General features: G+C 28.2%; 1 protein-coding gene across 1 annotated transcript; it reads left to right on the plus strand.

Moving 5' to 3' along the window:
• The first annotated feature begins 5,384 nt into the window (after positions 1–5,384).
• Positions 5,385–8,965, plus strand: LOC112749688 (protein SGT1 homolog B). Its single transcript, XM_025798030.2, has 10 exons — positions 5,385–5,956; positions 6,041–6,110; positions 6,209–6,333; positions 6,611–6,776; positions 7,189–7,285; positions 7,374–7,439; positions 7,858–7,993; positions 8,120–8,202; positions 8,472–8,576; positions 8,697–8,965. Exons 1-10 carry the CDS (start codon positions 5,797–5,799, stop codon positions 8,802–8,804), a joined length of 1,116 nt encoding a protein of 371 aa, XP_025653815.1. The 5' UTR covers positions 5,385–5,796; the 3' UTR covers positions 8,805–8,965.
• Positions 8,966–18,863: the final 9,898 nt, after the last annotated feature.

An 18,863-nucleotide genomic window follows, 5' to 3' on the forward strand; every position in this document is an offset into this window, starting at 1 on the left:
TATTATATAGTATTTTTTCTAGTATCTTATTGTACAATGTGTAATTCGAATCAACATCATTCGAATTACATAGGAGTAATTCGAACCAGCTCAATTCGAATTATGTATGTTTCAGCTTTACATGTAATTCGAAGTAGCTCAATTCGAATTACATTCAATCCAAGTTCGAAAGATTCGAACTACATATATTTGTGCATTGATTGATTGGTGAATTAGATTTCGTTTTGGCTTATTCACGTAATTTCTTTCTCCCCATGGCTTATTTTTGTTTTTTACCACCAATTTTATATCATTTTGCTTTTATATTCACTTATGATATCTTATTTTCATTTTTTATTTTTTATTTCAAGTATGTGTTTATATTACATTTTTCTTACCAAAGATAGAGAAACTCGAATCCGCGACCTCTTAGGTGAATATAAGAAAGAAATGAGTTATAGCTCAAATAGCATAGTCTCCCTATACTTACCTAAAAGATCGCGAGTTCGAGTTTCTCTATCTTTAGTTAAAAAAAAGTATGTGTTTATATTATTATTATTATTATGACTATTTTTAAATTGAACCAATCTTAATATTATTGGTGTATAATTAATAGCTATCATTTCTATTATTTGTACAATTTTTTTATAGAACTTTTTTACTTTTCAATCACTAATCACATTTGTTTATAGGCAAATTTTTTCTTTCGTTTTTCTTTTTTATTTTGATTAGAGTAAATTGTATGTATAATTTATACTTTTATTTGTGTATTTATTTAGGCATAGATGCAAGAGACTAGATATAAAGAACTATTTGGGTTAATAAAATTGTGATATAACTATTTTTGTAATTTAGAGTGTAGAATGATGATTGTATTTCTAGTTATATTTTTATAATTAACTTATTAGTGAGGCATCTATTGATCAAGTATATATTCATTCTACAAGAGTTAAGATAAGATATTGTGTATTTATTTTATTTTTAGTAATTTTAGAAGATGTTTAAACTAATAAAAATTATAACATCGTTTCTATTTTTTAAGTACAAATTAAATACAGCTATTTTAATTTAAGAATAGACAAAATAATTTAAGAAGTTTCATCAGGTAATAATATTAGTCATAGTACTTTGATTTAAAAATAAATATGATAGTAGAATATAATCAATTTTAGGTAGGTTTTAGCTTTTAACAAAAATAATTCTCTATAATAATTTTTTTTTTTTTTTTTTTTTGCGATAACAATAAAGAAGGTAATTCAAAGATAAATTTTAACTCACATTAAATTACACTTGTTCAAATTGATTTTAACATAAGGGTAAGAAGGTTTGAAAATTTTACTGATAAATAATGACAAAATATCTACAAATTTAACCACTAAGTTATTTAAAAAAATATATTTAAAAAAATAAGATTTTAATATAAATATTTTAATTTAATCACAAATAATATATTATTATTAATTAATTAATATACTTTGAAAATAAATAAAATTATTACTCGTTGATATTTTTATTTTCAATATTAAATATTTAAATTTTAAATTTTAAATTTAATTAACTTTATAAAATTTTTATAACAAAAATATTATTTATGTTTTTATTTAAAAAATAAAAAATATATTTTATATATTTTTGTATGAGAAAAATTTGAGGATCAATAAAATTTATCATTTTTAACTAACTTAATCATCAGTTCAATTACTTTAATTTAATAATTCAACCATATATTTTTAGTCTAAATTTTTAAACATTAACTACCTACTAATCAAAACCAACAAATTTTACCAATTTTTTAATATTTCTTTTATATATTATCTCGTACTGAACATATGTGCAAATACCAGTTATGATAATATGAAATTGATATTTATGTCCTAATAATAATAGCCGTGGACATGCAAGCCATATGCAATTCAGAATTAATGATTACGGACTATAATATACATTAATTATGGTAGGTATATACTAAAATTAATTATTAATATAAAATACATATTAAAATATAAAATATATATTAAAAATAAATTAAATAATATATTTATACATAAATATATAACAATTAATTTTATAACTTATCTTTACGTAAAAATAATATTTTTAACCTCCATATACATTCTTAGCTAGAAACTAGAAAGTCGAAGTAATGACACATGGAACATACTAGAGTTGTGCATCCTAACGTTTTGGTAAATTAGCACCAAGAAATCAGGAATTCAGAATCAATTAACGAAAGCTGAAAAATTGGCCTACCGATTCGTCTACGCATCATTAGAGCACCTCCAATGGTGAGTTCCTCTTTGACTTTTTTCTGACATATAGGAACTCTAACCATTGGAGGAAAGAAGGAATGAGTTCCCGCACAAGGATCAAGGTAAGGGAGTCCCTCTAAGCAGGGACTCAAATTAACCAATAATAACTTGCCATTTGGCAAGTTATTATAAAAAAATAATAATATAAAATCTGAAATAATTAAATAATTAAATAATAATTAAATTAGTAATAATTATAATAAAAATTATATTAAATAATTATATTTTTATTTAATTAATAATTTATATTAATTATTTAAATAATAATTAATTAAATAATTAATTAGATTAAATAATTAAATTTTTATTTAATTAATTATTTATATTATAATTAATTAAATTTACTTACATTAAAAAATAAATTTAATTTTTATACCTTATAAAATAATTTTTAGTTGAGTTGGTTATTTTTATTTTTAAAATTTAAAATGCTAATGATATTATTAAAATTAGCAGTTGTAAACACAAAATTATAAATTAGTATAATCTCGAATTATATATTGTGTATTATTATTATATATGAATTTATTTAATATTAATATCTTTTAATAATGAATTATTTTTAAATTTATAAATTTAAATAATATTATTGAAAAAAATTAATTATATTAATTTTAAGTATTTTAATTAATTAATTAAGTGGGACCACAATATGGACTAAAGTTAGTTCCTCCTAATGGAGAAGAGAGAGATGTTTTGAGTTCCTATTTATTGTTTATGACGTAAAAGCTGATGTGGAGTTACTTTTTATGACAAGTGGGCCATAAATAGGAACTGGGATGAGTTCCCTACTGGAGATGGTCTTATATCCTATCAGCAAAAATAGTTCTGAGTTCTGACGATACAATTCTACTGTATGTGAGCCCATAAGGCCATAACTGCAAACTAAATACATTCAACTTCAAGTAACTCATCAAATATTCAAATGGAAGCCTACTACGAATACAAGACTATGTAACTTCGATAGATATATATGGAATATAAAAAGTCCTTGAAATTTCAAGTGACATTAACATACACATCCATCAGTTATGCACAATACAAACATAAAAAGTAATAAAACCGGAATTTGATCTTAAATCCTTTTTTTTTTATATTTTTTACTGTATTCCCCCAATTCGACATGTCAAAGACTAATTTGCAGTAATACTGAGTTTCATTTAAAAATTTATCGCTAGCCAATAGATTACTGCATAAGGCGGGATTCAAACCCCCAACACAAATTATATTCACTAGACCAATCCAATTTAGTTATCTTAAATCTTTACATTCACTTCCAAAAGACTTTTTTATCTGTCGAGTTAACTAACACGTTTACTGAAAAATTATAATTATTTGCGGCTGATTATCTCGTTAAACTGAATCTAATTTCGTAAGGTCTTTGTATTTTCTTAATTTTTCTTTAAGAGTCATAGCCTGGTCCAATTTCATGCTTCAGAACAAACTTTGAATGACTGAAGGCCCAGTTATGTGTCCCAAACCCAAGTTTTTAACTTAGAAACAAAGTCTGACGACTATGCTAAGGAGCACACACGTAAGAAAGAACCCAAACACATCTTATACACATTATGGTACAAAATTCATTCTCAATCATATAACAAATGATTAGAGGAAGGCCTGCATAATAAAACTTACCAGATCAGAGAAATGATACTCCCCCTTCTCACTTGAAATTCTTGTTCTCCGCGCTTCCCTCTTTAATTTCTGTTGTATCGGTCTCTCTCCGTTATGTTTGACTTTGTTGCGCTTGCAGGACTGGAGGAGAGTATTATAGTAAGAAGCAGAAAGAGGAGCATTATTATTATTATACCTTTAAGTTCTAATGCATGATGCATATATAATAGGGTGGCTGCACTACTTGTAGTGAATAATTAACTTCATACGGTGCCTGCCTCTTCTTTTTTTGTAATGCGTATCATAATCAAATCTATGTATGGATCACAGTTATCGTATTGAATTTTGCCCAAAGGTGAACGTGATCCTGTTACCTGTACTCCAATCTGTTGGGAGACTCTCTTTAATTGTTTCCGCCTCTATTTTTTCATTATTTTATTGTTCAGTTATCATCATTTCTACTTTTTCATTATTTTGTTTAGCCTACTCCACATTGAAGTAACATTTTTCACACAAATGTTCAAATATGTTCACTGTTATGTTTTACCTTTTATCTACTTATTTGTAGTAAATTTATATAGTGACACGGTGTTTTCTGAATTTGGTGACATCACACTTGATACATATATATGTATTTAACTCCAATGTTATAATACCATAAACCAATAGATATCATGCACAAGCTTTTTTTAGCCAAATTAACTAGGAACATACATATAAAAATAAATTGGTGGTATTTGATATTTTAGTTTAATTTGATTCTTCCAACTTGGTTGACCTGATGAGTGATGGACTGATGACCATGTTCAAGGTAATAACGAGTTGGTCCCGCCCGGACATCTCAATGAATGGTCAGGCCAAGTGGAAGGGATGTGATGTTTAAAAAAACCCCTCCAATTTTATCCTTTATTTTCAACAAATTTGCAAAAGAAAATTAAAAAAAAATTCTTATGGTACATAATTATTTACTCTCTATAAAAAATTATGATACTCAATATTATCCTATGGGCGTGTCGGACACATTTTGAAAATGACATGCTTGTCCGATACGCGTATCTGATCTGATGTATTCAACAGTATTCTAATAAAAATTAAAAAAAAAATTTCTGAACATGTTTGGACACATCTAAATATCATCACGTGTCAACGTGTCCTCTTATTCTTAACATATATTTTTAAAATAAATTTAGATATATTATATATTATTATTTATTAAAACTAAAAATATTTTAAATATTTGGTATAATTAAAATGAGACATTAAAAATAATTAAAAATTTTAATTTATATTTTAATATTAATAAAATATCAAAATATCATTACGATTTATCTAAAAAATACTTTATATTTTATATATATATATGCGTGTTCCAGTGTTATGTAAGATTTTAAAATTAGCACGTCGACGTGTTCCGTGTCGTGTTGTGTCCGTGTCCGTCCGTACATCATAGATATAATCTATTAAGAACTTATTATTTTATCCGATTTAAAATGTTTTATCATAATTTTAGAAGTATTATTTTCCTCCCTTTCAAAATTCAAACTATCAACTGATAGTTACAATAAGGTAACTAAAAAGTATTAAATTTTATTACGATAAGATAAAGATAAAGATAATTTATTTATTTATATTTGTAGAGAAAGGTGTAGTTTTGGTAGCGGAACCGTGAACCGCAGACCGGTGAGGGTTAGAGAAGGGGGAGGAGGGTGGAAGCAGGGAAGGAAGCGGGTTGAGTGAGTGAAGAGGCCAAGACAAGAATAATAATATTTAAAAATAAATAAATAAATAACAAGAATAAGAGCGAAGAGAAGCCTCTAGAAACCAGAAAGACACAAACGGGCGAGATTCAAGTCTCAAGTCTCTCGCCTCAAGTGTGTAGTTTGCAGTCTCAAGAATGGCGAAGGAACTTGAGAACAAAGCCAAAGAGGCATTCTTGGATGACGATTTTGCCCTCGCCGCCGATTACTACTCGGAAGCCATCAACTTAGATCCCAACAACCCTCTTCTTTATGCCGACAGAGCCCAAGCCCATATCAAGCTCCAGAACTTCACAGGTCTCTCTCTCTTCCTCTACGAATTCCTGTTTTGTGTTTACGGTTTACCCTACTAACTAACAATCATGGCGTTTCAATGAACAGAAGCCGTTTCTGATGCGAACAAAGCCATTCAATTGAGTCCTTCACTGGCTAAGGCATACCTTCGTAAGGGGTACGCCGTCCTCTTCTTCCCAAACCCTTTCTTTATTTATTTTTCTTTTCAATCATTCGAACATCAAATTGGTTGCTAATTTTCAACGATTGATGCAGAACTGCGTGCATTAAGCTGGAAGAGTATCAAACTGCAAAGGTAGCACTTCAAACCGGTGCCTCTTTTGCTCCCGACGATTCCAGATTCACCAAGCTCATTCAAGATTGTGATCGCTACATTGCAGGTTACCTACCTCTTTTGCAACGCATTGATATCTGCTTTTACCGATATTTGCTTTTTGCTTCTTTCTTACTTTGCTGTTTGTTGTTCATTGTTTGGATTTGCCATGTTATTGTAGTTCCCTATTTGCCCTTACTGGTCTGCAGCCACAGTTTCTGTTGCCTGTGCTTTCTTGTTCGTTTCTTGTTTGCAAATCATTTGTAGTAGCATTTGTGGTTGTCTTCTTTCTGTATGTTAGCTTGATATTTATACGATTTGTGCGGCCTCTCTTTCTCTGGCAGAAGAATCGAATGATCTTGCTAGCACCTTATTGCCCCGCGTCCCCACAACTCCTGCCGGTAATGGTTCGCATTCGACTGATAGAAGTATAGATTCTACTAAAGAAGCTGAAAGAGACAGTTCGGTACCCCAAATCAATGAAGTTGCAACAACCAGGCCAAAATTCAGGTTCTAACTGCTTTTTTTCTTTTGCCAATTCTGTTATCTCGTAATTTGTTACATTTTGTAGGGAAAAAGTGACTGCAACTTTTGATCTGCTATTAATTCTGTGAGTTGACTTGTTTTTGTCATCTCATTTTATCTTGCTTCTCATTTAATTTTACCCCCTGGACTCCCCGAGATGGATGATTAAGGGACTGAGAAAATTCAATATGATAATGGATGATCTTATAGTCACAATATCACGAGTTTTTTGGGTACAGTTTATTGCACCCTGTGACAATGTGAAAATTTTCATATTTAGTTTGTGTTGGTTTAGTGGTGTCTATCTTCCTGAGGTATATCTAGGTAGACTCGTTGCCATGCATGTTGGTATTGCTGCCTCAAGTATTTGGTAACCTTTTGATTGATGGTTGAACAGACATGAATACTACCAGAGGCCAGAAGAAGTGGTTGTGACGATATTTGCTAAAGGCATACCAGCAGACGACGTAATTGTTGACTTTGGTGAACAGATTGTATGTTCATAAAGAATTCCTTCTTTCCCTTTCATTGTTGCTTGTTTGATTAATTTATGCACTAACTTGATATAGTTTAACATTGCAGATGAGTGTTACTATTGCTGTTCCCGGACAAGAACCCTATCGTTATCAACAACGATTGTTCGGAAAGGTAACTTACTGTTATCTGGAATTTACTTCACTGTGCTTGGAAATGTATTCATGTTCTTAATTATCACATTAAAATACACACAATTTTCCAGCAATACTGTAACAAGAAGATCCTATTTTATTTACCTTGTGGTTGTATACTTGTATGCTTGCTTGATTAATTATCATGTAGTCACTGGATATGTTGTGTAGGAACCAAGGGAATATATACCCCATCCTCTCAATTTTTTTTTTTTTGAAAAGGGGGGGGGGGGGGTGGGGGGGTGGCTCTTGATTTGAAATACTGAAATGCATTTACTTATTTCATTCATAATTTATTACTTTGAGCTCTGACAGATAATCTCAGAATCATTTGATGGATGTAGATCTTTGTGTAATACTGTAATTTAGTCCTTTTTTTTTATATATGAACAAAACAGATAGTACCCGATAAGTGCAGAGTCCTGGTGTTGTCAACTAAAGTTGAAATCCGCCTTGCAAAAGCTGAAGCTCTTAATTGGACATCTCTGGAATATAGCAAGCATGTGCTTCCTCAGAAAATAAATGCGTTGACAAGTAAGCTAAACTAATTAATGTAGTTTATACTTGTGTGACATTCATATTATTGTTCTTATGAGATGAGCTTTTTAAATGCTTTGACTTTCCTGGTGGTGACCTGACTTCCAATGTGTATTTCTGCAGATCAACCTGAAAGGCCAACATACCCATCATCAAAGCCAAGGACAAAAGATTGGGATAAGTTGGAAGCACTGATGAAAAAAGAGGTTTCCCAGCTATACATGTTTTGGAATAATCTTTCTCAAATAATCTATATCCATCTACTTTGATAAACTCTTAATGTTTATCCTCTGGTTTCAAGATTTACAATATCACCATCATGTTATGCAAGCTCTGTTTCTGTGCATCCTATTAAACATTGATATTTGGTTATTTAAAAAACAGAATGGAGAAGATTCAGTACATCATGGATGTCTATTTGGTGGGACATATCACTCAAATTAATTATTGACAATAATGGTGGCTTGTCTTTCAGGAGAAAGAAGAGAAGCTAGACGGTGATGCTGCTTTGAACAAATTGTTCCGAGATATTTACCAAAATGCAGATGAGGACATGAGAAGAGCTATGAGCAAGTCATTTGTGAGAATCCATTCTATGCTAACTTCACAATTAATCAGCATTATTTTTATCAATTGCGCTTAATTTCTTTGTTTCAAACACATTGATCCCTGTCCTCCTTGGACAATGTTATTTTTGCAGTTGGAGTCAAATGGAACAGTGCTGTCAACTGACTGGAAAGAAGTAGGATCAAAGAAGGTGGAGAGCAGTCCCCCTGAAGGCCTGGAGTTGAAGAAATGGGAATATTGATTTGCTAAGATAATTCCAAAAAATGAATAGGAATTGTGTGATCCCTTTTTGTTATTTTGATACTTGCTGTTTGTCTGTGTTATATTACATTGCCTGGTAAATGACCGAACTTGTATTTGTTGATAAAGTTAAGTAATTGTGAAGTTATTGCTATTTGCTAATGGCCGTGATTTATTGTTGCTGAATTTAGACGAGTAAATTTAGTATCATAATTGAGAAAAGTTTAAGGCTCGTCAATTTTAATTTATATTGGCTAGCGTTCTTACTTCTTAGTCAGCCGTCATTATTTTTGGTATAGTAGTTAAATATTCTTTTATATATTTTTTTTTTTGGGTTCTCAATACTCTTTTATATTTAAAGATATTTAATTATATTACAAATTAAATTAAATTTTTATTTAAAAATATTAAAATATCACAGTTTATTTTAACAAATTAAATAATTTTTTATTGTTAATTTTAGAAAGATTAAAGTATCCTTTAAATAATAATTTTTAAATTACTAAAATATCTTTGTCGGACTAATTAATTTTTTTTTATTTATTAGCAATAAGGAAATTTAATTCAATATTGAAATACTAAATTATCTATAGTTAATTTTTAAAATACCAAAATAAATTTAGGATTAATCTTAAAATAATTAAAAATAAAAGGTTGATTAACTGTATTATAAATTATAGGTTTGATCTTTTAAAACAACTAAAATACGTTAAAGGATAAAATATTCATTTTGCTCATTTTAAATGACTATAAGTATCCTCTTTAAAACTCAAAAAAAAAAAAAAGGATTAATTTTAAAAAGATTAAAATTCTCTTTAGGTTTAAAGATGTTTAATTGTATGAGAAATTAAAATTAAAATTTAATTATAAAAAGACTAAAGTTTTTGCATAGTTCATTTCAAGAGACTAAAAGACTTTTTTAACATTAATTTTAAAAAGACAACTCTTATAGTTCATATTTGAAGTACTGAAATATTCTTTAACCATTAATTTTTCAAAAAGACTAAATTACCCATAAAGGATTAGTTAAGATTGTTTGATTTGTATTAAAAATTAAAAACTTTAATTTAATATTAAAAATATTCAAGTACTTATACTTAATTTTTTAAAAAATAAGATAACTTTTAAATATTAATCTTAAAAAGATTAAAAAACTCTTTTATAAAAAAGTCGTTTAACTATATCAGAAATTATTAATTTAAAAGAACATAATAACCTTTTGAAGGTTAATTTGAAAGAGACTTAAAAAAATCATTATAAAATTAATTTATATTGTTTGATTGTATGAGAAAGTGAAAATTTGAATGATTTTAAAATGCTAAATTGCCGTTTTAGTTTATTTTTACATAATGTTTATGGTTAGGTGCCATCTAGATGGATATATACAGATTTTTGTCTTTTGTGGCTGAAAAACGTGTCACTAAAAGTGTTGCTTAAAGAGAAAGTGTTACCCTTAATCGATAACTTGGCTCTGATACCAATTTTTTCTACTATTACTAATTCTGATTTCTTTTTTTTTTTTTTTAGTTTTTCAATCTTGTTTTAGTTTATAATATTCTTTTTTGCATGGATTATTGTATATAAAATCTTTTATCTGTTTGTCTATTTCTTTAATATCATTTTTCAAATCCTCAAAAACTTCTTTTATTTCTACACTTTCTGTTGTTTCTAAATATCTTTTTAATTTTTCAACTTCATTCTCCATTTTTTCTTTCAACAGCTTTAATTCTTTTAAGTCATAATATGGTTTTCCAGGCATTTATAAATTTTTTAAGTTTAGCTCTAACTTGTTTATATTTATTCTTATTTCTATCCTTTTTATTATAAGGTCATTAATTTCGAACTGAAGATTATTTAATTCCCTTTTATACTCCTTTATTTTACTTTTTAATCTTTTCGCCCTTTTTCTTTTTGTTTTCTGGTCTTTCAATCTTTATATGCTTCATTATTTATCTTAGAATTTTTGTAAATTCTATCATCGATTCATCACTATTTTCTAGAGATTCTATTAATTTTTCTAGCTCTTCAACTTCTCTTTTCAACTTGTCATAGATTATTTTTAGAGTTTCAAATGCTCTTTGATTTATTTCAGAAAACCGTAAATAATTCAACCGATTTTCTCTTTCAAAGAGCTCTTGTTTCTTGTCTTGATAGGTTACATATATTTCTTCTTTATTTATTGTCATAACTTAGTGTTCAGGGTTTCATTTAATTTTTCGACCTTTTTTGTTAATTCTTTTATTTCAGAATTTTCTTCTTTAATCTTTAACTTAGATAAACTTAAAGAGCTATTAATTTTGGATTCTCTTATTTGAAAATTTGATGAAACTAATTTTCCTGATGGTTCTTTTAGTAAAAGAACTGGGTTTTCAATAGCTTTATATTTTGGTATTTCTGTCTTTACAATTTTCTGAAATAATTCATCGACATAAATTCTTTCTCTATTTTTAAATATTATACTATGATGACTATTTGTTAAAGCATAATTTATTGCATATGTAATTGAAAATGGTTCATCGTCTTGTTCCATTAGATTCTTTCTGTGAAATTTATAAGCCAAACTTATAGATCTTCCAAGATTTTCAGTTGATAAAAGTATAGCATATCCCAGATGGGCATTGAATTTAACATTTACGTTTGCCAAGTTTCCATGAACAATTCCAATTATTTGATCTATTGGGTCATCAGTAATTCTTTTGTCACAGATTGCTAAGCTTATTGGTGAATTAATTCCTTTCATATATGTAGATTTGATTAAGACTTGTATAGTACTAATATGAATCCATCCAATTTTAGATCTTTTTGGTTGATCCTTAATTTTTTCAATCTGTTTGCTCAATTCTTCATCATTTATCAAGGCTATTTCAAGTTCTTCATTGGCGGATTTTATCTTTATAGGGGCTCCAAGTTGAATTTTTTCATAGTATATTATATTTTTTCTATTAAAAACTTCTTTTAAAAGATTTTGTTTATCAAAATTTTCATTTGATTTTAGATTTAATTCTGTTTTTAGAACAGCCTGTTTTTCATTATCTAATAAAGCAGTTAATCTATAATAATCAGATTCTTCTGTTAATTCTAAACTTTCTAAATAATTCATAATTGAAAGACTAGGATGAAGATGTACATTTCTGGAGAAAAAACTTCCTTTATTTAATATATTTTACATAAGGTGTTCTTATCTCCAGAGGGGAGATTGTAGATACTAACTCCAGAGGGGAGTTTAGAACTATTTTTCCCTAAGGGAATTCTTTGTCAGACTACAGAATCGCCTCGGCAGCTTCCTCCTTGCTCTCCTAGCATATGAGTACTCTTAGCCTCCTGCTTTCTGTTTTCTGATACTTCTACAATTGCCTAAGCAACCTATTTATAATAGTTGGGTTTGATGGACAATTCCCATCCTTACCCTTCTTATGACGTCATTGCTTACGTCATTGTTTGCTATCTTGCACCAGCTACATCGTTGGTGCTTTATGACCTAAGTGCTTACGTCACTATGCAATAATATTGAGAGATGCTTCAGATGTGTTGTCTTCCTCTTTTATCATGTGACCCTCAGATGCATTGTCCTCTTCTTTCATCATGTGAGTTGATTCCGTTTCATTATTGCTTTCTTCAAATAACTCTGAGGCACATAGCTGGCACTTGTGGTCTTCTCTGTCTTTTATCAAATAGCAGAGATTCCTCTTTATCCCTTCAGGGAGCTTTTCTAAAAGTCCGGATAAATTGTAGAATGCTGATTCAAATTCCACCAAGAGTTTCATCTCTCTTTCTTCAATTTCATTTCTTTTGCTGGACACAAGCAAAGTATTTCTACTTTTATAATTAATCCTTGTGTGAGATTCCTTCGTTATTTTTTGAGTTCTTTCAAAGACCCTTGCTAATGTGCTGGCTAGCCTTCCTTCATGACTGTAAATTGTTAAGTCTTGAATCTGATCAATTGGTTGAAAATTTCCTGGGAAGACGGACATGAATATTACTTGGTGTGCTGGAACCAAGCATTCTTCTTCTTCATTAAAAATAGGTTGACTGTTTGTAAATTTTAGGGATATATCCCTTGGATTTACATTGTCAATCATATTTTTAAATCTCTTTACTGCATCAACGAATCCTGCAGGAAACTCATTAATAATTTTTAGATCATTAAAAATTAAAAAATTGTATCAATTAATCCATATTGGAAAAACTGATAGGTGTCAGATGGGGAAGCATCTGAAAATATAACCAGCTTTGTTAGCTGTTCTTTGGCAATAGGATAATATCCCAAAATTGCCCTTTTTTCTTCAGTCCAATTCAGGACTATGTTAAGGGTTTCTCTGAGATTTGATCTGCAGACCCTTTTCTTTTCCTTTATTTCAGCCCTTGTAGGGATGTTTCTTATTATCCCTGTTCTCTGGGTTTGAATTGGGGCTTTATCTGCTCTTTTTAGGGTTTGTTCTGGATGAAGAGCTTCATATTCCCTAAATGATTCCTTTGCTTCTTTTAGTGTTAGAAACCCTCCTTTATGAATTATCCTTGATTGATGTGTGAATGGTGCTGCTTTTTCCCAGGCATCATATACTCCTTTCATGGGGCCATTATAAATTACATAATATTTTTTATCTTGGGTGGATTTTTTAATAATTTTAGCAATTATTTTATTTTCCAAAATTTTTTCTTCACCTGATTTGTCCACCACGCTTAGCTGGCTGAACTCTGATGGTGTTGCTTGTTGTGTTGATTTCATTGCTTCAATGGCCTTCTTGAGGGATTGGATCTGTGTCCTTATTTGCTGACAATGCTTGCATTTTTCGAGTTCTTGCTCATATTTTTGAATTTCTTGATCTAATGCGTTGTAGACGAACTCCATTCTCTTGTTAATGTATCTGCAATAATATTTTTGTCACCCTTAATATATTCAATTTTTATTGGATATTGTAACAAAAATAATTGCCATCCTACCAATCGTCCATGATTATAATCAACTTTTAAATTATATCGTATAAAACCTGTTAAGTAACTTGAATCTGTCCTTAATGTAAATTTCCTGGGTAGTAAATCAATTTTCCATTTCTTAAGAGATTTAATTGCTGCTAGAGTTTCCTTTTCATGAGTGGTATATCTTTGTTCTGTTGGAGTAAAAGTCCCTGAAATATACCTGCAAAGTAATTCCTTTGGGGAATATTTAGAATCTAGTGATTCTTTTTCTTGTTCTAAACTTTTTATAGCTTTCTTAGCTTTTAGACATCCTGACCAGGTTATGTCTGAAGCATCTGTTTCTACTATTAAGTAGTCATTTTCTTCTGGAATATAAAGTTCTCGAAGTTTTTCACATAATTCTTTAATCTTTTGAATTTGCATACTGTCTTTTTCGTCCCATTTCCATTCTTTTTTAGTACTTATTTTTGGAAATAAGCTCTTAGTGTATTCTGTTATATTCTTTAAAAATCCTTTATCAGAAATATAATTTATACACCCTAAAAATCTTTGTAATTGTTTTCTATCTTCTATTTTACTAGGAAATAAATTTACCTTTTCTAGGACATTTGGCTGTAGTTTTAGCTTTCCTTGAGTGGATAGAATTAACCCAAGAAACTCTATTTCTTGTTTTGCTATTCTTGCTTTCTTTTTGCTAAGAACTAATCCCTTTTCTTTACATCTTTCTAAAACTATTAATAATTTTTGAAGATGATCTTCTTTATCCTGTTTTGTAAAAATTAGTATATCATCAATGTACACTAAAACAAATTCATTTAACTCTTTTAGATTTTCTTCCATAAATCTTTGATAAATACCTGGGGCTTGTTTTAATCCGAATGGTAATACATTCCATTCATAGAGCAACACACTTGTTGATTCTTTTGTTGGACAAGTAAAAGCAGTTAATTTCTTTGTTTCTTCGTCTAAACGAAGTTGTCAATATCCTGATTTTGCATCAAGAGATGAAAACCAAGTTGCTCCTTTGATTTTTTCTAAAATAGAATCTTTTCTTGGAAGCTTATGAGCATCACCAATAGTTGCTTCATTCATCTTCTTATAGTTAATAACCATTCTTCGTTTTCCCCTTTTAATTTCATTATTGTTTTCGACATAAAAGGCTGGAGCCGCATGAGGACTTTTACTTAATCTTATAATTCTTTTTTCCAAAAGATCTCTACATTCTAATGAAAACTCTTCTCTATCTCTTGCGGAATAAGAAATTTTATTTGGAACATTTATCTCTTTTGTAGGATCTTTTAATTTAATACTTACTAATTCGTTATTTGTATTTTTAATATCTAAAGGATTTTCAGCACAAATTTCATCCAAGAGTTCTTCTATCTTTATTTCAAGATTATTTTTGGGATATTTATCTGAAAGTATAGATTTAAATAACATGTTTCTAAAATAGAGAATATTTTAAATTTTAAGATCTTATCTATAGTAGTAGTCGGTATTTTTATACGTTTTGATTTTTGATTTATTGAAGAATCGTGTGGAGCTTTTAAAACTATATATGTTAATTCTTGAATGAATGGATGATATAGCTTTAAAAAGTTATTTCCTATGATAAAATCCATTCCAGAGTCTAACATATATATAGATGAAACAATGAACCTATAATTTTGAATAAAAATTTCAACCATTTCTGCTTTTTGGTCAATTTTATGTATTGATTTGTCAGCTATTCTAACTCTTAATGGTTTCTTTAATTTTTTCCAATCAAGTTTTATATTTGAACTAGCAAAGCATTGTGTTGCTCCAGAATCTATGAAAGTATTTATAAACTTTTCTGTTATTTTTATAGTAATAAATGTAGCATTATTACTCAGTCTCTGAGTCTGTTTCCGAGACATATTCAAAAATATAATATAAGTTATCATCAGATTCTTCTAATGGTTCCATGAAACAAGATTTAGCAATTTCTATTTGTTTAGTAAGATCCTTTTATCCTTCTTTTTCGGGCATTCATTTGCATAGTGTCATTCTTCTTGGCAATACCAACATTTACAATTTTCTTTTTTATTCGGGCAATAGTTATTTCTTTGTCTTTTGTTTTTATTGTTATTTTCCTTTCTAAAATATCTCTTTTTTCTCCAGTTTGGATAGTATTTTCTTTTTCTAAATTGATATTTTCTTTTTCTTTGAAAATTTTTATTAAGACCATATTTTTGAGGTATCTCCTCATTATCCTGACAGCAAATTTTAATTATATTTGCAAATCTTTTTTGAGTTGCTTCTTGCATACAACGTTCTTTTATTTCCTCTCTTATTGCAGAGGTTGCTCCACCAAAATTATTTTCAATTGTCCCTCTATTTATTTCTCTTATAAATCTTCCCATTATAAATTCATTAGCAGGATATGGAAGTTTTGTTATATACATACTAAGATAATGATTTTTATCTTCTTCTTTTAATTTGTAATAATGTATTCTATATTCACATATATAAGACTCCACATTACATAAATCATATATCTGAATATTAGCTAAATGGTTTTTTGCTTCTTGATATTTTTTATTATAGACTTCTTGTCTATGATCTATAATATTTTTTCCAAAAAATTCTTTATATAGAATCATCATTATATATAATATCTTATCATAAGCTGATGTTTTTGTTTCTAATTCTTCTATCACTTGATTTTCTATTGATGTCATATAATCTCTTATAGTTCTTTTAGTATGAAACCTTATGTAATTCCAAATGTCTCTTCCAGACAATTCACTAAGTTTTGGATTAGTAAAGGCTTCTAATAAGAAGGAATTCAACCAGTTTTCGAAAATTTCTTTTTCATTCTTTTTACAATCTAAATCGAGCATTCTATCTCCTTCCATTTCCTGGATTTTAGGGATGTATTTTGATGGTATTTTTGTATATTTTGAATCTTTATTTATAAACCCATTTTTTAAAGGCATAATTATCAAAACCTGTTTCCCATTTAAATTGAGATTGATTATCTTTAGATGTTCCAACTTCATTTTTTACTTATATTGGAATTGCTGGTTCTTCGTCACTTGAGTAATCTAGGATGTGTTCTTCATTTTCTATATTTTCAGAATTTACTAATTCTTCTTCTATTTGAAATCTCTGTTCCATAACATTATTTTCTTGAGCCATTTTTAATTGTTTAAAAAGCATTGTAACTTCTTCTAATTTTTCTTCAATATTCATAATTTTAGTGGTAGTTTTACTTTTAAATCTGTTATGTTGATTATATTTTGAAATTTTTTTGGATTTTCTTTTTCCTTATTTCTTTGAAATTTTATGGATACTAATATTTTTTCAAGCATGTCTACTATAGAATTTAATTGTGGGTTAAAGGTATGATAAAGATGTGGTGAATCATTTCCATGATAACATTTTTTAGAAATTCCGTGTGAGAAATAAGTTTTTTCAGGTTTTTGGAGTCCTTCAATAAAACTTATAGTAAAATAAAGATTTTGAGAAAAATTATTTTGTATTGATTTTAATAATTTGGTGTCATTACAGTTAACATTAGTTAAAATCATTAATTTTTGATCTATTAATTTTGATAACTTAATTATTTCTTCTCTTAAATCTTCTAATTTACTTTTTTCCATTAGGTGACGCTTTTCTTTATGAAGAGTTACAATTTTAAATGAAAAGTATGGCTTTAAGATGTGTGGTATAGATTTTGCCACGTAAGCACATCTATAAATTTAGATCTGTACCCTATATTTCACCTTATGGTTAACATCACCACTTTTTTCTACTCTGGCAGCTAACATCACTGTCAATTTTAATCTTAATTTTTAATTTTATATAGTGCTCATAGTTCATAGTCTGTGTCTTTTTTTAGTTTGATTTTAATTCAATCATACTAAAATTGCATAACCATTGATCCAATCACACTCAATAATACATGATGTGCTATATAAAAAAGATCAACTGTTTCAAAGTTACATCTATAATTATATATAATCAATAATCAATATAGTATTAGTTTCATGATTTTTTTAAATTAAATTGTCTAATTTTATTTAAAAAAATAGTATAAAGAATGTTAATTTATATTAATGATTTGACTTTTAATATTACATATCATATTTAGAGAATAGTTGAAATCATATTTAAATTCATAAATGATTTATGGCTTTATATAATAGTTGATATATTTTATTTTTTAATTTTTTTTATCTATAGTTATAAATATAAATACAACTTTATTTTTCTCCAATTGCATTTATATATATTGATATTATTATTAATGTGTTTTTTTATATGAATAACCATAATTGATAATATTTATCTAACTAATTACAATTTTCTTTTAAAGGGAGGTTTATATTCATGGAATCAAAAGTTACACTACAAAAAAAGTAAAAGCATAAATTATTACTTTTAACTTACTAATATAAACAATTAGTTAATTTATATAAATAATTCTAGTTAAATATAAAATTTTCAAATAACTTAATAAAAATAAATTTAATATTAATTTTTTAATTTGTTTATTAAATATTTTTTATATATACAAATTAATTTATTTTAATTTTACAAAGATATAAATCTAGTTGTATATAATTTTAGATTTTTTGTTATATGTCCAGAAGAAGTCTAAATGATTAAAAGCTAAAATTTTCTACCAATACCTGCTTATATATTTCCTGAAAAGTGACATTTTTTTTATTGGAAATGTTTAGCCAACACCAGGGCTCTTGCAGGAGACCAACATAAAATATATAGGGCTAACATTACCCAATACCGGGCTAACATTACCCAATACCCATCATAATTTTCGAATCAAACGGATGAAAAAATTGAAAACACTCCATTCAAAATAGGATTAAATTTTTTATAGAGGCTGCAATGTTACATTACACCCCTGCATGTTACAGCAATGTAACATTAAAAGTTGTCGTTCAGTTAAAAACAGGTGGTGACAAATATACCTATTAAGGTGATGATATTTTTTTCCCTAATTGTTTAAACAATCCATTTTACTCATTGACGATAAAATTCGTATTAATCTGCCGAAAATGCCATTCATGCCCATAAATTAGCATCATTCCTGCATAAAAGTGGTGACCATGCCATTACCGAAAGCGCTATCTATTCTTGAATGCCAACACAAGAA

This window comes from Arachis hypogaea, chromosome 15, assembly GCF_003086295.3.
Source record: "Arachis hypogaea cultivar Tifrunner chromosome 15, arahy.Tifrunner.gnm2.J5K5, whole genome shotgun sequence".
NCBI lineage: Eukaryota > Viridiplantae > Streptophyta > Magnoliopsida > Fabales > Fabaceae > Arachis > Arachis hypogaea.

What these genes read in the sequence shown, in the direction of transcription:
- LOC112749688 (XM_025798030.2), top strand. Translation starts at nt 5,797, where the DNA reads ATGGCGAAGGAACTTGAGAACAAAGCCAAAGAGGCATTCTTGGATGAC. An exon ending in TTGTGATCGCTACATTGCAG is followed by an intron (nt 6,334 to 6,610) that starts GTTACCTACCTC and finishes TTTCTCTGGCAG; the next exon opens with AAGAATCGAATGATCTTGCT. An exon ending in AAGCACTGATGAAAAAAGAG is followed by an intron (nt 8,203 to 8,471) that starts GTTTCCCAGCTA and finishes CTTGTCTTTCAG; the next exon opens with GAGAAAGAAGAGAAGCTAGA.